Raw genomic sequence first — 18,036 nt, 5'->3', positions numbered from 1 at the left:
TCGTGTGAATAGAGAGACGACCTGCAGATTTAGATTATAGCCGGGAAGGTCAGGAGTTAAGAAAGGCTTTGTGTTTAGTGTTTTTTTTATATTTTAGGGGGTTACTGTGGTCAAGACAGGGAGAAGTGGATAAAAGACGAGGCAGTGCTTTACAGCTGTCACTTTGGATCTCTCAATCGACACCTGAATTAGTGAAAGATACGAAGCAATTAATCAGCTTTAGTGGCGGCGGCGGCCAGGAAGAGGCAAAGGGAGGAGGGCGACCTGTTTGTACATCTGTGTTTGTGCATGTGAGCTGACGGACGGGTTATTTACGGATAAAGGAGGAAACAATAATTCACTGTACATCCAGGAAAATGACATTGTGGGTTTTCACCGTCCCCAGTTGAACGTAACTCTTTTTTCTTCCCGTATGCTTGAAATTTGGGGTTTAGCAAGCTGCCAAAAGACTCTGTGGGGAAGATTATTCACTCTTCTATACTAGCTGAGCTTTAGCACAACAACCAAACTGTTGCAGGTAGAGTAAGAGGCTAAAACAGACGCATCAACACCCATCGGCTGGCATGTTAGCTTTAAAAGATATGTCCAAATCACAACATTTAGTAGAGCATGAAACTGTAAAAACAAAGAATCATGAGATTTTCCTGGTCCTTGAACTACTCATCTGTGATGGATCATTTTGTGAGGAAAGCTGCCCTCAGCTGAAAATCATCCATCCATCCATCCATCCATCCATTATCTATACACCGTTGGATCCTCATTAGGGTCGTGGGGGGGGGGGGGGGGGGGGGGGCTGGAGTCTATCCCAGCTGACTCAGGCGAAGGCAGGGGACACCCTAGACAGGTCACCAGTCTGTCACAGGGCCACATACAAAGACAAACAAGCACTCTCACATTCACACCTACAGGCAATTTAGAGTAATCAATTAACCTCAGCATATTTTTGGACTGTGGGAGGAAGCCGGAGTACCCGGAGAGAACCCACGCATGCACAGGGAGAACATGCAAACTCCATGCAGAAAGATCCCGGGAAAGCCGGGACACAAACCAGCGATCTTCTAGCTGCAAGGCAACAGTGCTGACCACTACATCACTGTGCAGCTCAGCTGAAAACCAAAATCACTTTATTCTAAAAGACTATTGGTTTCAAAAATGTACCAAAAATAGGCTGCTTGCTTTAATCAAATTCCATTATGCTTAAATAAAAGGCCTGAATTGTAACATTTGGTAGCGTACGAAACTGTAAAAGCAGAAAGAAGCATTCGATTTTCAATTTTTTTGATGGTCCTTGAACTACTCAGCAGTATTTCCTGCTTTATTCTACATGACAACACAATTTGCTTTAAACACTCTGTTAGCTTTAAATAAAATGCCCAATTTGCAACATTTAGTTGCGTACGAAACTGTAAAAGCAGAAAGAAGCATTCGATTTTCAACTTTTTTGATGGTCCTTAAACTACTCATCTGTATTTCCTTAAAATCGATTTATGCTACATGACTCATGATTTCACAAATGTAGTAAAAATATACTGTTTGCTTTAATCACATTCTCTCATCTTTAAATAAAATGCCCAAATTGTAACATTTAGCAGTGTATGAAACTGTAAAAGCAGAAGGAAGCATTAGATTTTTAGTTTTTTGGTTTGCTCTAACCACATTCTGTAAAAAAAAAAAAATAAATAAAATCCTGCTTTCCTCAACTCAACTGTGAAGCCATCCCTGACTCACCTACAACCAGTAATCATGTGACGAAAATGCAGGGAGTGTTGTGTAGAACTTGGCTGAAGAGGCAGTGTTTATACAAAGCAGATAGGATACAAGTATGGAAGGATATTAAAAACTTTAGTAAAACATCTATAGTATGTACAGACAATAGTTTCTTCCAGTACTGATGACACCTAACTGAATTCCTCTGTTTTACTCAGTATGCACAGTATAAAAAAGGAATCAAAATCAATGCAACAGAACCTGATTTATCATCCATTACTTCTTTCTGAAAACCTGTTACCTACGTTACCCACAATGCAACTGTACAGCCGACAGGTTGGATTCAGCAGCTAACGTCGCCTCCAGCCACCAGTCTCCAGCAGATATGAGGACACACGAGGCCTGCTGAGCTTCATTCTAACTCCATACCTGCAGATTTCTTCCATTTTCAAACGTTTAGTCCTCGTTCCCGACACGAGCTCATTTCACGCCGTTTCTTCCGGAGCCACAAAGGACTTTAAACACCTTTTTTCACACGTTGCAGAATTCCCCGAGACTTATAAATAGGCTTTGATGTGCAATAAAAAAAAAAAAAACTGTTTTGTTGCTTGCCATGCACAGAGTTTTTTTTTTTTCCCATATCCATCTCTGGAACAAGTTTCCATCAAAGAAACAGTCTCTGTGATGTTCACAGCCTGGTCTGTGGATTAGAGCATGCAACAAGGTGACAGAAGCAATGCAGGAATACAGAGGAGGAAAACTTCTATTTTACTTTTTTAACCCTCAGAACACCAAAACCCATCAGCAGGTTTGAAAGGTAGGTTATCTTTAAATAAAATGCCTAAATTATAACATTTAGTAGAGCGTGAAACCTTAAAAACAGAAAGAATCATCAGATTTTCAACTTTTTTGATGGTCCTTGAACTACTCACCTGTGTTTCACTGAAATCGCTTTATTCTACATGATTCATCAGTGTAAAAATGTATCAAAAATAAACCGTTTGCCCTAACCAGATTCTGTAAAAAACAAAAAAATCTGTTTTCCTCAACGCAAATGTGAAGCCATCAGTGACTCGCCTACAACCAGTAGTCCTGTGACAAAAATTCAGGGAGTTCAGCTGAACTTTGCACAAAGCAGATAGGAAATAAGTACTTAAATAAAAAAATATATAAGAAGTAAAATATCTACAGTATTTAGAGACACCAGCTTCTTCCAGTATAAATGAAACTTGTAGACACTTGTAGTACATGTTAACTTTTTTCTGTTCTTGTAAAATAAGTATTCAAAAAAATTCAAATTATGTTATTTATTATTATTATTCATTGCACTGTTAGTGTGTCACACTGCAGGAAAGACATTTTTAAGTTCTCTTTCCTTCTATTCATGGTTGTGCTGTTTCCATACAGGTGCAGGACTTTATACTGCAATGAAAAATGAGTCCACGGGGAGTAAAAATGTGACAAGAGCAAAGAAAAAAAAACAAAATACAGAAACTGCTTGAGGTTTAGAGGGTTAAAGGGAACAGGAATCTGAAGAATGAAGCCTGTGTTGTTGTGTGTTTCTGCTGTTTGAGCACACAATCCTGCACATTTACTTTGTTTTCATGTCAGTCCATGCATTCGCTGACCTCTCACTGGAGCAGAGAATATTTCAACGTCTCCCTGGGAAGGCCGACAGGAACCCGCGGTCCCATTGTTCAAGCAAAATGTAAATGTTTCCTGTCAGTCACCTGCAGGAAAAGACTCTCTGCCAGGAAATAATCCCTGAAAAACACGGAGCGGTCGCACTTAATTGTATTTCCATGTCTTCTCCTTTTAAAAAATGCGACTGCTTTGTTTTCCAGGACAGCCATTCACTCGCAGCCAGGTCTGAAACAAGCACAGCGGCGCATATTGAAAAATGACAACAAATGATCTAATTGCACACGACATGCGTTACGGAGTGATTGGGGGGAGAAACGTACGGTCTGGAGAGGCAGCGGTAAATGGGCTGTAACTCTAAATGACGCCGGTATTCTCTTTTAATGTGCGTGTGACTCGCATGGAAATGTGCCGAACACTGGTCGAGACGTTAACATGCAAATGAGGAACGACGGCGTCAGAGCGGCCGCAGTCGATCGAGATGATCGGCGTCGATGCGCAACGTGATTCCGGGCGACAGAAGGTGAGGAGAGCCAGACTGTGAGCTGCAGCACGAACTCTCGCCTTCAGCCGGAACGTTTCATCAACGCAGACAGAGCAGCTGACCTCCTCTACTTGTTGCTCACTGTCTCCAGCATGGACGGTTATTTATGGAGCAGAGATGAATCGATGCCTCCTCCGTTCAATTACATTTGCATTACTTCAGTGAGGTGTTCAGTTTCTTCACCGTCCTCATGAGGAGACATCTTGAGTCTCCACGAGGTTTAGATAAGCTGTAATACACACCAGGAGTTTCAGGTGCTTTCCACAACAGGATGGTGGATATTGTACTCTATAAATAACCTATTTTCTTGCACGACTATGAATATCCGCCGCTGAAGGTTGGTGAAGTACGAAAGAAAGCGATTCTAGGAATAGTGCACTCACATTTTGCAGACAATTAACAATAGCGTGGCCTTTCTAGTGCTGCACTTGAACCAGGAGAGGAAATTAAGTTTTTTTTTATTACCTCCCTGGTCTCTGAGATGCAATGAAAACAGCTTCACTTTCAAGCCAAATCACTTGAACGCAGCAGGATGCGGCCAGTTCTGAAACTGGCAGAAAAAATACAGTGAAGATTCATATTTGATGATGATATTTCTGACAATTTGCAAAGTCTTCATCGTCTCCTTCCTGCAGTCACATTTCACTCTGCTCATAGGAACAAAAACTGTTTCTGTTAAAGGCCGAAAACAAGAAACGGAATCAAGGCTAAAGCATGAATTTAACAACCAAGACAAAAAACCTGCATCTGCTGAGGAAACATTTGGATTTGATTTGCAGTTTAATTACATGTAAGACAGTTAAACAGTCACTGTGTAATAGATTAAAAACATAAGTGCGGGCGTCAACACATGATAAACCATCAGAATTTGTAAAACCACCAACCCAGCAGTTTAAATTCTGGGTCAAACGTGCTGCAAAATGAGACTACTGAATACTGAAACTGGGCTAATGTCAGTGGAACTACAGCCTGACCTACTTTAAATACATTAAACATGAACAACTCCTAAAAGTTTCAACCTGCACCCATCTAATAAAACTGAATCACACCTTTAGTGTCATTATTTAACAGCCAGACCTCGTACATCCTAAATAGCAGCCTTTGTGATCTGCTAATTGCACCTTTTCAAACTGAAATTAATTAATTGTTTGGTCCCAACCTTTGCCATGACCTGCTGAACCTCCAGTTGTTTTCCTTAATGGTATTTGACCTCAATACTCCGCCTGTAGAAAGTAGCAGCTATGCTCTTATACCCCGAAAATACAATATAGTAATGTTAAAATCTTTTGTTTAAATAGAAATCCAGGTTTTTTATTAAGAGATATAAAAAATAAGCATTACAATTGCAACCATTTGTCCTTTTAACAGCACAACACTATGAAATGTACAGAAAAATACAATGTTTACAGTTTAATGCATTAAAATAGAACAACAGCTGATCATGGTCAGCTTCTGTTGCAGGTGTCAGAGGAAAAGATTCAACTCTGTCATGTTGTTGTCGTATTTGATTATAATAAACAGAGATAATTTCATGTAAAAACCATCAGAATAATGTGGAATACAATGAATTTTCGGGTGCAGTATTTAAATTTCATGTGCAATATTTCATTTTTATGTACGAAACATCAATGTAATGTGCAATATATTCAAATTTTAAGGTGCAGTACTTCAATTTCATGTGTAATACTTCAATTTTATGCACAGACAATCGATGTAATATGGAATATAATTAGTTTTTCAGTTGCAATATTTCAATTTCATGACAAATATTTCATTTTTCTGTCGATAACATCAATGCAATGTGTAATGCAATTCAATTTTCAGGTGTAATATTTCAATTCCATGTAAAAACCATCAGAATAATGTGGAATATAACAAATTTTCAGGTGCAAAACTTCAGTTTCATGTGCAATATTTCATTGTGTACAAAACATCAATGTAATGTGCAAAACAGTCAAATTTTCAGGTGCAATATTTCAATTTCATGTTCAATATAGCATCTTTATGTAAAACCATCAATGCAATGTGCAATATAATTAATTTTTCATGTGTAATATTTCAATTTCACATGAAATATTTCATTTTCATGTGCAAAACATCAATGTAATGTATAAGAGAAGTAATTTTTCAGGTGGAATATTTCAATATCATAAGTAATATTTCATTTTCATGTGCAAAACAAATGTAATGTGCAATAAAATTTAATTTTGATGCGCAATAATTCAATCTCTTTTGTACGTACAAAATGTAATGTAATATGCAATATAAGTAATTTTTCAGGTACAATATTTCAATTTCATGTGCAATATTTCATCTTTATGTACAAAACATCAATGTAATGTGCAATATAATTACATTTTCAGGCACAATATTTCAAATTCACATATTATATTTAATTTTTATGTAAAAACCATCAATGTAATATGCGATACAATTCATTTTTCAGGTGGAGTATTTAAATTTTATGTCTAATATTTCATTGTAATGGGGGATTTTTGGTCAATTTGTATGTCGTATCCCATGCTTTTGTGCAACATTCCAACTTCATGTGCCGTATTTCATTGTCAAAAGTGAATCACTGCCAAGACTACTTCTCTATTCTGGTCTCATTTTAGCTCACTAAGTTTTATTTTCAGTAATGTGTTGCTCTTGCATATTATTGCTTCTCTATAGGCATTGCATTTCCTCGTGTAATATCTGAGCAATATCTGAATTTCCTTTGGGATCACCTTATCTTACCTTATCTTAAATGCAAAGACACAAAAAAGGATTTCTTGTACGTGCACAGATGGCTGCATCTTAAAGTGATGGCACTGGCATTCAAATAAACAGCCCTCATGAGCTTGCATATTATTCTACAGGTACTACTCATGGAAGTGTTATCAATGCCAGCACGGTGACTTTTTTTTAGTAATTTGCAGCCCTCATTTTACGCCGTGCAGCCACCTTCAATTCCCTCTGCAGGAGAACGTCTAGGCGAAAGGCTCTGTAATGATGCAAGTGAAGCAAACAACGTTGCTGCGGTTATTAATGCCCCACATGGGTACGGCGGGAAATGTCACAAAGTCACATCGCAGCCTGACCCGCCGCCGCTCTCCCACGCAGACAGCGAGAGCCATTTCCATTTTGTCACCGGTGTAAACTATATCTGGAGAGGAAACAATGAGCGAGCAGCAGGGGAGGACGGACGGCAGTGAATCGGTGAGCTCAGGACAGACCGGGAGACGGAGCCTGGCTGCTTGTCTAAACATTTTCACACTTTTGAATTTCATCCCCTCCTCCCTCCTTCCCTCCCTCCCTCCCTCCTCCAGCTCGCCTCCTTTCTAAACAATGAGGCCTAGAAGAACTGAAAGCGGCGGAGTGGACGGAGGGGGGTTTGTAACGCTGGCACCCTTTTTAATTCCAACCAAAAGCTGTTCCAACAAAAGGTCTCCCACTCGGGAGCCGCCACAGAGCAGCAACCAGCCAGGCCCGGCTCAGAACAGGGTCGAGAGCAAAAAGACTGAGCGCAGAAAGAAGGGCAAGAGGATAAGAATGAGGAAGTGAGAGCGGATGAATAAAGCAACGAGAAACTGAGCTGGACATGAAAGGCTGGATGGGAGTTTTTTTCTACTCAGCATGTGGGTGAAAGTCAAACTAGGGAGGGCTACGCTGATAACGCATGTGTGGAAGTGATCTGCAAAGGCATTCAGGACGCAATAGAAGAGCAGAAAGCAGAGAAAAAAGCCTTCGTCTGACCATCCTTGGACCGGCTCCATTGTGATTCATGGCTCCGTTCCTGTTGCTACACTCTGCAATCCCTCTTCCCACTGACACCTGTTTGCTGAAGAATCACAAAGGAATGCCAAGGTGTTAGCCGCGATACAGTTTATTTCCAGAAATGCGATCTGGAATTTGCTTAGTAACGCGTTTCCTCAGAAGTGGAATTAGAAGAGAAGAAGGAAAAAAAAAAGAAAACTCGCTGAGCAAGTGCAGGCTCACGCTCGCTGACAGCATGATGAATTAAAACCCGCTTCCTGGACTTTGAGTCGGGCTGATGGCGCTTCTTACGGCGACCCGTGAGCACAACATCTCACCCGGAATTACAGCTAGCTTCTTCTAACGTTTGTACAAAGACGGACACACGGCGCACACAAGTCGCACAACAAAGGATGGGAAATTGTCTCGGCCACAAAAGCTGTAACCATGACAACTGTTTCCAAATCTACCAAGTCAACCTCCACCTCTGGCCGTCCGCGATTGTTTTTGTTTCTCCAAAGAAGAGCATCAAAAAGTACTTCTTCTTTGATTGTACAAAAACAAGCAAACAGCATTACGCAAGACGCTGCAACACAAAGTTTGAAGTCCGTCACTCATTGGCCTGCTAAGAAACGTGGGAATACTTTAACTTTTTTAAATCCCCGATCAATAACAAAACCCACAGGCGAAAATTAAAAAGAGACAAACTTAAGTCGAAGATGCAGATAAATAAATCGCAGTGCACAGCGTGATGCAACACTCAGTGCAAGATTGTCAATTAAGCAGTGGAAAAAAAGGCTGTAATTAAGGCGAAAAGTTATTTTCTCAGAAGCGCCAGGACTTGATATTGTGCTTTTCTGGGTGAGAATCTTCAGCACACATGGCTGCCCAGACAGAGACTAAACAAACTGGCCTTAACACCAAAAGCCCACCAGCATTACAGTGGAGTCTGTGTCCATGTGAGTCACTGGTAAGCTCTCGATAAGCAGCAGTGGTCTGTTGTGGAGGGAAGATCAGCACCCTGAGGAGCTGCAGACATCTGGAACGCTTTCAGCTGCAGGTCAGGAGGCGACACAGCGGAGCTAGTTCATCATAGCCGGGCTTTCTTTGTGTTAGCCGGCTCAGCTAAATCTAAGCCTCCTAAACACTTCAGAATAGAAGCTTTATTGTCATTGCACAGCGAGACAGAATGAAACTGATTGGCAGCAATCTCCTATAGCAGATATCAGATATGTAATGTGCACAAAATATATTAAAAACAGCGCATATAAATTAATGCTTATAAACATCTAAATAGTTTGTGGGTGTCAGTTGACTTAATTAAAAGTGCAGCAGTCTTACTTAGCCAGCCTATTCTGTAGAATAGAGTGGTCTGACTACACCACATATCATTCTGCTATAGGATTAAAAAAGAAAAAAAACACTCTGGCTTGTTTGAATTGAATAGAATAGAATAGAATAGAATAGAATAGAATATTTTTATTGTCAATTTCTCTATATATCCAGGACATAGAGAGTAACCGAAAAGACATTTCTCTCTTTTTCTCTTCTTCTTCAAACCAACCACAGTCGTAGTCGGCCCAAAGCCAAGCGAAGGATCAGTGTTCCTTCAAAGAAGTAACGGTTAGAATTGTTGTTGTGGAACAAAAATGTTTAATTCACCACCAAAAACTAGCAGAGCAACCCAAATCCTCTGCCAAACTTTAACCTTCGTTATCAGTGTAGAAGGTCCCGATCCGGAGCTTGTTGTTGTTGTAGCTTGAGGCGAAGCAAACTAACCCTAGACTGCAGAAGAGAGGAAGAATGCTGACTGATATCATCAGACAATAGCCGGTTTATACCTGCAACCTACACCCAGTCAGTCAGACTGAAAGTGCAGTTAACTGAAAAATCAGAAATGAATATTTTACATCTTTAAAACAGCTCGAGAAGAGTTTACAGCAAACTAAGCTCAACATAGCCAGGCTTTCTTTGTGTTAGCCGACACAACACAACCCAAAACACCAACTCCCAAAGTTAGTGAAAATAGAGTAAGAATGCTTTCCTTCAAAATGTGACCACATTAGTTTGTAGGTGATTTCATAAACAGTGCAGTAATCTCACTTTAGAATGGTCTGAGTGCACCACATATCATTCTGCTACAGGGAAGAAAAACAACACAGCTTGTTTTTTTTTCTTCAAACCAATCAGAGTCATGGTTGGCCCAAAGCTATAAGCGAAGGATCAGTGTTCCCTCAAAGAAGCAGCAGCTACGATTGTTGATGTGGAACAAAAATGTTTAATTCACCACCAAAAACTAGCAGAGCTGCCTGACTGCACGATCCAAACACTCTGCCAAACTTTAACCTTCATTATCAGTGCAGTAGGTCGCAGCCTGGAGCTTGTTGTTGTTGTTTCTCCTGGCGACGAAAACTAACACTACACAGCAGAAGAGTGGAAGAATGCTGACTGATATCATCAGACAATAGCCGGTTTATACCTGCAACCTACACCCAGTGAGTCAGACTGAAAGGGCAGTTAACTGAAAAATCAGAAATAAATATTTGGTGTTAACACAAGTTGTCTTTAAAACAGCTCCAGGGGAGTTTACTACAGACTAAGCCTAACATTGCCAGGCGTTGTTTGTGTAAAGCAGCTCAACAAAACCTGAAATAGTCACAACAGGGCTTCTCAACTTTCTTAGTTAACCAGACTTTCTTCATCAGACTCTGAGCATGCTCACATTAAAGCATCATTTTCAAGTCCTCTTCCACAGAAAATGGACCAGTAGCATGCCACCTCCTCCTGTTTAGTCAAATTTATTACAGTATGAAGCAACGCTGTTACTGAAAATGATGCAAGAGAGGAACGCTGGCAGCAGACTGTTAATATATGTATTCTTCCCCTGCAGCTGCACATGAGAGCTCTGAAACTTTAAAGATGACTCAAGAATTCAGGTCTGACACTCTTCTATAATGAAGGATGTGGAAATTAGGGCTGGCCTGAATAGCAGTTTCTTGGGCTCCGGATATTCGACCCCGATTAATGACGAACATCCAAATATTTGGTTCGCTTCGTAACATCCGACGAAGGGGGGCAAACTGAGGACGGAGCCGAATATTCAGCTCGGTTCGTAACGTCTGACGGGGTAGGGGGGGTGGGGGGTTTGACTGAAATGGCACGGCTTCGTGTAGTGCTATTACTGACGTACAGCTCAACAGGTTTGCAGATAAAGCTCAGCTGATAATCTGCATCATTCATAGAAAGTCATCAGGACAAGAAATGGTGAAATGGAGAAACTTTTTGCAGCTGATTTACAACCAAAACTCTGAACAGAACCTTCTCCAGACCAGGTCAGCTGTCCAGCATTATGACTTGGCTTAACATGCTTTGCTAACCTGGTCTGGAGAAGGTTCTGGTCAGAGTTTGGCATCCAAACCTGCCAACCCTGACCAGAACCTTCTCCAGACCAGATTAGGCATGCAGCATTATGATTTGGCTCAATATATTTCACTAACCCATTAATTTTGCTCCCCTCAGGACCAATATTTGTTCACTTTTGATCTAAACATAACAGGGGTTTGTTTTTATAACGTGGCGGGTCTCACTTTTGTTTTGATTCCTTTTTTATGTTCACCGGGGACATTTATTTCATGTCCATAAAGCTCTCCAAGTTTTGCAGAAAGTGTCCTATGAATATTAAGTTTCCCATAAACAAGTAAACAACCAAGTCATTAACATCATTATGCCCCTCCAAATGGAAGCATCCAGCTGCTCCATGCACTCGTTGACATTTCAACCCAGTTAAAGATACCTGCCATCAGCTCTCAAGGCAACAATGACAACCTCAGCCCTCTCAGAAACACACAAGATGTCTTCTCCCCAGATATGCTCCTTGACATTTAGTCCGTCTGCCATCGGCCACAATGGAGCTGCAACACGCCGCTCCTCAGCGATGCGGAGGCTACAAATCATCTTGAACCTCCGGGGTCAGGGGACTGCTCCGGGTTCAAATAGGTTTAATGCAAAGTGAGAACAATCTGTTTGCTATGCCGACGGAATTACAGCCACTTTTTTAATTCAAACTGCCCTTTCCTTTGGATATAATGGGAAAGTTTCAGCCTCCAGACATGTTCCGATAGTTAATCAGCTGAAATATCCTACAAAAAGAAAAAATTTAAATAACCGCTCGTAGCCCAAAGGCCAGCGGGGAACAATTGGCTGTACTGGGCAGCTCACAGATGAATGTCTTGAACTCTTGCTCGTTTATCAGTTGTTTATGAATTTTAATTACAGCAGTTAAACTTTGCTGCTTTCCCATCCATCAATTCTCTGACACTCATGCCGAGCCGGGTCACGGCGGCAGCAGGTCAGGCGAGGCTCTCCAGATATGCTGAGACACAGTACAGAACATATCCTGCACAAATCTTTCCTTTAACATGCAGCTCTAGCTACACTCACTGCTGTTACTGCTAGAAAATGTGTAAAAAGTTGCAGGCCGGTGACTTGTTCTGCTCCAGAGCCACAGCACCGGCTAACCAAATATGCAAACAGCAAACAACAACATGGTCGCGATGCAAAGCAGACGATGAGTCATTAATAAGAGCTCTCGATAATCAGGCCGCGAAGCTCGGAGGGCGATAATCATCGGCCGCCTGCTCTCCAAGTGATAAGCTAATCAGCCCTTCGTCTCCACCGAGCCGTCGAGGGGACTCATCATCATTGACATTTCAGCACAGGATCGGGCCTATAGGGACGAGCAGGGGAGGGCGGCATGGGGGGGGGCACCTGAAGTGACTTAATTATCATTGCTGCAGAATGATATCCTCTCAACTCCACTTCGCCTCTTTCACTGAAGGTGAACGAGGTTCTTTTGGCATACGGTGAAGGTCTGGCTGCTACGTTTGTGAAGCCACATAGATGCACAAATTAGGGATCGACCGATGAGGGTTTTCAAGGTCCGATTATTGGTAATCAAGAAAGGCCAATATTAGGGACCAATGTACAGGAAATGTAATTAGGGGGTCGGAAGCAGAGTGGTCTAACCCAGCAAAAATCTGAACTGAGGTTTATATAATTGCTGTAATATTTTGCGGTCTAGATTTTAGTAGCAAAGTGGTCAAACCCACAACCCAAATATAAGGTTACAGAGGCAATGTTAGGCCATTCTTCAAAACACAAAACTGCAGAAAGTGGGTTAGACCATTCTGTTTCCAAACCCTTCTAATGGTTGAACAGCATGTAGAGAACCTGTTATTCATAATGGGGCTTCTTCATTAACAAGTGTGACTATAGCTGAAAACGTGATTAAATTATCTCCTGTTTCATTTGATTTATTTATTCATTTGGACGAGAGTGTATATTAAGGAACATCCATCTTGTAAGTTTAAACAAAGTTGCAGTAAATTAGCTGGATTTAGCAAAATGCTAATTTCCGTCCGTTGTCCCAAACATTAAAGAAAAACATGCAGGGTTACAGACATCATTAATTCTGGTTGGGTTACACCTAGCCTGAACTGCTATCATTTTAGTAAAGAGCTTTCTGAGCAGAGCCTGTCATAAAGTGCTTGTAGTAGAAGTGCGTGTTTTTAAAGTGCCTGATTTCCTCAATGTTCACAAGTTTGATTGTTTATCAGCCATGTCTTATACTGTCACTGAAAACTGAAAGGTGGAGCTTTGTTAGTTTATGTGGGGTCGACTGATCAGTTTTGTTTCCTGCTGCTCTTCTGTTTTCTTAATCTTTCACTGTTTTATCACTTTTATTACCCACCAAGGTCCAGATCTCAAAGCTCTATTAATCATTGTTTTCCAGACCCTCTTTCAGGTTAATCTGTGGCTGCCTTAGCGTAGCCTTAGCCGCTGTGAGAGAGGCTAATTTCCTGGTTTGTGTTTCTTGTGGGCTGCACAGTGGCTTGGTGGTTAGCACTGTCGCCTTGCAGCTAGAAGATCCCCTGTTCCCGGCCTTCCCAGGATCTTTCTGTATGGAGGTTGCATGTTCTCCCTGTGCAAGTGTGGCTTTTCTCCAGGTTCTCCATCTCCCTCCAGTCCAAAAACATGCTCAGGTTAATTGATAACACTAAACTGTCCATAGGAGTGAATGTGAGTGTGATTGTTTGTCTGTATATGTAGCCCTGTGATTGACTGGCAACCTGTCCAGGTGTCCCCTACCTTCACGCTAAGTCAGCTGGGATAAACTCCAGCCCCTCCATGACCCTAATGGGGATTAAGTGGTGTATAGATAATGGATGGATGTGTTTCTTGTTCAGGGTTCTCTGCTTGAGGGACATTTCTGAGACCACAGAGTGATTAAAGACAGAGAGAAGGCTGATCAGACCTGAAGTAGCGCATTTAATTCATCAATAATCTGTCAGAAATTTACCAATAATGTGTAAAATGTCAAATATCGGCCATGATCATCTGTCTACCCCAACACAAACCTTAAAAAACATGCCAGGAAATCTTCTCCAGTGTTTGCATTAAGTGTCACCGGTTAAGTAGCTGCATCATTTATGTGTGGAGACAGTTGTGTTGTTGCATGTTGGAATTAATTCATAACCTGTGTGGAGACTGTCGTGACAATCTGACAGCGTTTTAACAACGAGTGTCAGCTGACTGTCTGTCATCCTCTGAACTGAGGGGAGGTTTCCCTGCTACCCTGTTCCTCTGCTGCATTGACGAAGCAGACTGTCATCACCAAGCTAATTCTAATCGAGGTTAAATCTTCCCCCTGCCTCGCACGCTCACCGACAACAATCACAGTCCACACTGTCGCCTATTACGCAACTCCAGCTCCAGTGAAACACAAAGCAGGAGCTCGGTGGCTCTCAAGACTTTAAATAACTCGCCCTTCCATTCGCTTTGATCTCCGAGGTATGTCTCCGAGGTGCATCAGCGCACGGGATGACATATCTCCCGGCTCCATAATGACCCATCTTCTTTTTCCTTAGTGACAATTTGGGGACAGCTCTGACAGATGATACTAGTTACACCCAGGTGAAAACAACAGGCTGACAGATTCATGCTGACAGAGCGGGCTAACAGATTTTTATGCCGATCACCGTGGACCGACTGCCTGCTGTTAGAAATGCTGTAGTCGGTCCTGGTTGAGGGGAGAGAAGACAGGAAAAAAAGACTCTGAAGAGTGTTTCTATTGGGAATCAGAGCACATCTGTGTTGCTCAACGGTGCATTTTAGTGATGTTATCGGAGCCTGTGATTGTGGTTATCTGTCAGTGGGGTGGTCATACAGGGACACAGAGCTGCTGCAAGGTTATTGAACTGTCTTCCCATTACTGTATTTCTCTGCGATCACAGTAACCTTACTTTTAGCACACACTCTTATAAATCAGAACCCTGCTGTGGAACATCCACCGAGACGCCACATACGTCCTGCTGAGCTGCACCAGGGATTTCATGGACATTCGCTGTGCATTCTGCGCTGCTGGAAAATAAGCAACTCCAACGTGAAAAGTGGTGCTTTCCATCTCTTCAGGTGGTATCATGAGTCATACAGTACCTTGCATCGTGCTTGCATCACTTAAACAGTAGCTTACAGTAGACTTCAACTAATATGAGCAGGCTGACACCATGAGCGGGTTCTCACAGACACACCTGAATCAGTGCCAGATAAAAGTTATTTTAACCCTTCTCCCTCCAAATTCTGCTTTAAAATTGGGTACATGATGCTTTTACATTTAGCAATACCACCACAAAAAAGCACAGACCTCTTCAAAATTGTGATTTTTTTTAAGAAATATTGCACACCCACATTCAATTTCTATTATTATTTGTTTCTATGCTCACTATCTTTGGTACCAGACTCTACAAACTGAATCAAAGTGAGAGTTGATGGCGTTTTATCTGCTTCAGTACAGCATATATGGATGCATGCTGTACTGATACAAAAGGCTTCTGGAGCAAAGAGATTACTCCACTGCCGTGATTCACCAGATTCTCTATTTTATCATACAATTACTGTAATGGATGTTCATTAAGGGCTCTTGACAACCGAATGCTCGCTGCTGAAGGGCCACCTGAACCGCAGGGGCCGAGCGCTGCTCATTTTCCTGCTGAGACCGCGCTTTCCCATCACCACCCTGTTGCTCTGCACTACCAGCGCCAGTTGCACTATTACTCTAATGGGCAGTAATCACAGCAGCCCCGGTGATTGCGCCTCATTTCCCTGCGGCACTTTCCAACAGGTAAACAGAGATTACAGGTCAGCCGTGCGGGAAGGGTTTGTAGAGGCTCAGGGAGGATTAGGCTTCCTGAACAGTCACCTGCCGACCGAAGCAGCGCGGAATTAGGACAAAAAAACCCACCAAACCAGGAGAGCCACACCTCGCTGGCTCACCGAAAGTCAACGCACACAGCTGTGGCACAAAGCTCGGACAATAAAACTTTTACAACAGGTCTCAAGTCCAAGCGGAGCAAAGCAGAAAGAGCCGGAGAGAAGAGCGGAGACGTGACCCGAGCGGCGCACTCAGTACGCGGCGCTGCGCGGCTGGAGAGTGGCCGCGTTCAGGGCGGTGCGGGAGGGCAAGAGGCGGAAAACTGAGCGAGGATTCATTGTTAATCAACAGCTCGGCTCGTGTCGTCTTACCTTGAGCAGAGAGGAGGATCGCTGCTGCCACCAGCCAAGGGATCCTCGCCGGAGAAACCGGGCAGCGCGCTGCGTAATCTGTCGCCATTCTTCTAAACAGGAGACAAGGTGGACGTAAATATCCACAACAGCGCGGTGTTCTGCAAGCCGGGCTCCAAATTATTCCTTCTCCGATCAGCCAAAGAAACTTCGAGCTCAGTTCAGACCGCCCTGGGTTTGAAATCAGCCAAGTTGCAGCGTGTGTCTCTCGGCGTGTCCCCCCTCGTCTCCAATGTGGAAACGGCGTTTAGTTTGTCTTCCTTCAAATGTGTTAATGGGAGGAAGAGTGAAACCCCTCCCAGCGTGGAGCGGCCGCAGTGCGCACAGGTAGCCTGCTGCTGCTGCTGCTGCTGCTGCTCAGTGACGGTGCGTCCTGGCCACGGCGAGCGGAGCGAAAACGGGCAAGAAAAGTGTTGGACGGAGAGTGTGGAGAGAGTCGGCGGAGCTCCGAGTGTGTGATGCGGAGAGCGGAGCGGGGGAATATCACAGTGATGTCAGCAGAGCGTCACCAAGAGGACTTGAGCCGTAGTACTGGAGCTCACAGAGAGACTCTCAGTCCGACCGGAGCGCAGCTTCAGCGGCCAGGAGAAGCCGCGAACAGCGTCTGGATACCTGCTCGAAGCTCAGGGCGTGTTCTGCTGACACCTGCCGCTCGTCTGCGCCTCTGTGGGAGGGAACAAAGCAGGAAATCTGTCAGCTGCAGCAGAAAGTCACTCATTATTTTTCACAATTCACACCGAATAAATGATCATTTCAGTTGACTGTCAGCATTTTTCACTTACATAAAACCAGTAATGACATTAACTACCAGCAGCAGTAGCCTCAGTGCATTTACTCTAATAACATTCGGAGGTGCTTTTTCCATTTCAATTTGGCGTTTTGTTCTTCTAATGCACATTTCAGAGCACAATATGTCACTTTTCGCCTTTATTTTACTGCTATAGTTTCTGGTTGCTTTGCAGATTTTGCATATACACTGGGGTCACCCAGACAATTTCATGTTTTCCATGAAAACTCACACTTTTATTCATGTGCTAACATAACTGCACAAGGGTTTTCTAATCATCAATTAGCCTTTCAAGACCATTAGTTAACACAATGTAGCATTAGAACACAGGAGTGATGGTTGCTGGAAATGGGCCTCTTTACCCCATGTCGATATTTCAGGAAAAATCAGCCGTTTCCAGCTAGAATAGTCATTTACCACATTAACAATGTATTTATGTATCATTGTATTTCTGATTAATGTTATCTTCATTGAAAAAAATGTGTTTCTTTCAAAAATAAGGACATGTCTATAAGTAATCCCACACTTTTGATTTAAACAGTAGTGGAAGAAGTACTGATATCTGTACTGAAGTATAAGGAAGAACACCACAATCTAGAAACAATGTAGCTTCAAAATACACTAAAAATGCAAAAGTATTGTGCAGAATAACCCATTTTAGCGTCAGATTATAACTGTAGACACATTGTGTGTGTCTTGCAGCTGGCAAAAATGGGAACAATAGTTTACATGCAGCTGAGGTTTGAATAAAAGCTTAATCATGAAGATAATACATATAATTTATTTGTTTATTGTATTTTGTGTTAGCAAATTAAGCAAACAAGTGGCCTAACTTAAGGCAATTCCTCCCAGCATGTCAAAACTACCATGAAATAGAAGGAGAAACATATTTTTCAGAGTTTTACATGAACTCAGTTACTTTCTACCACTAATGTAAAGTTTATGCAGTGCTACACATTAAATTAGCCACTAGCTACAACATTAAAGGTCCCATATTATA

At 42.3% G+C, this 18,036-nt stretch overlaps 1 protein-coding gene across 2 annotated transcripts in view; it reads right to left on the bottom strand.

Annotated features, from left to right (window-relative positions):
* pvrl2l (PVR cell adhesion molecule related 2 like) overlaps positions 1–16,862 on the bottom strand; it is a 497,519-nt gene extending 480,657 nt beyond the window's left edge. The window contains exon 1 of one of the 2 annotated variants that reach the window (XM_055017901.1): positions 16,211–16,862. In XM_055017901.1, the coding sequence (XP_054873876.1) occupies positions 16,211–16,298 (88 nt within the window). In that variant the 5' untranslated portion in view covers positions 16,299–16,862. The remainder of the gene's footprint in view (positions 1–16,210) is intronic. The other variant, XM_055017902.1, reaches the window with a different exon arrangement.
* Positions 16,863–18,036: the final 1,174 nt, after the last annotated feature.

This window comes from Amphiprion ocellaris, chromosome 15 (assembly GCF_022539595.1).
Source record: "Amphiprion ocellaris isolate individual 3 ecotype Okinawa chromosome 15, ASM2253959v1, whole genome shotgun sequence".
Lineage (NCBI taxonomy): Eukaryota > Metazoa > Chordata > Actinopteri > Pomacentridae > Amphiprion > Amphiprion ocellaris.
Note: the sequence above shows the minus strand (reverse complement) of the source record. Positions and strands in the feature narration are given on the sequence as shown.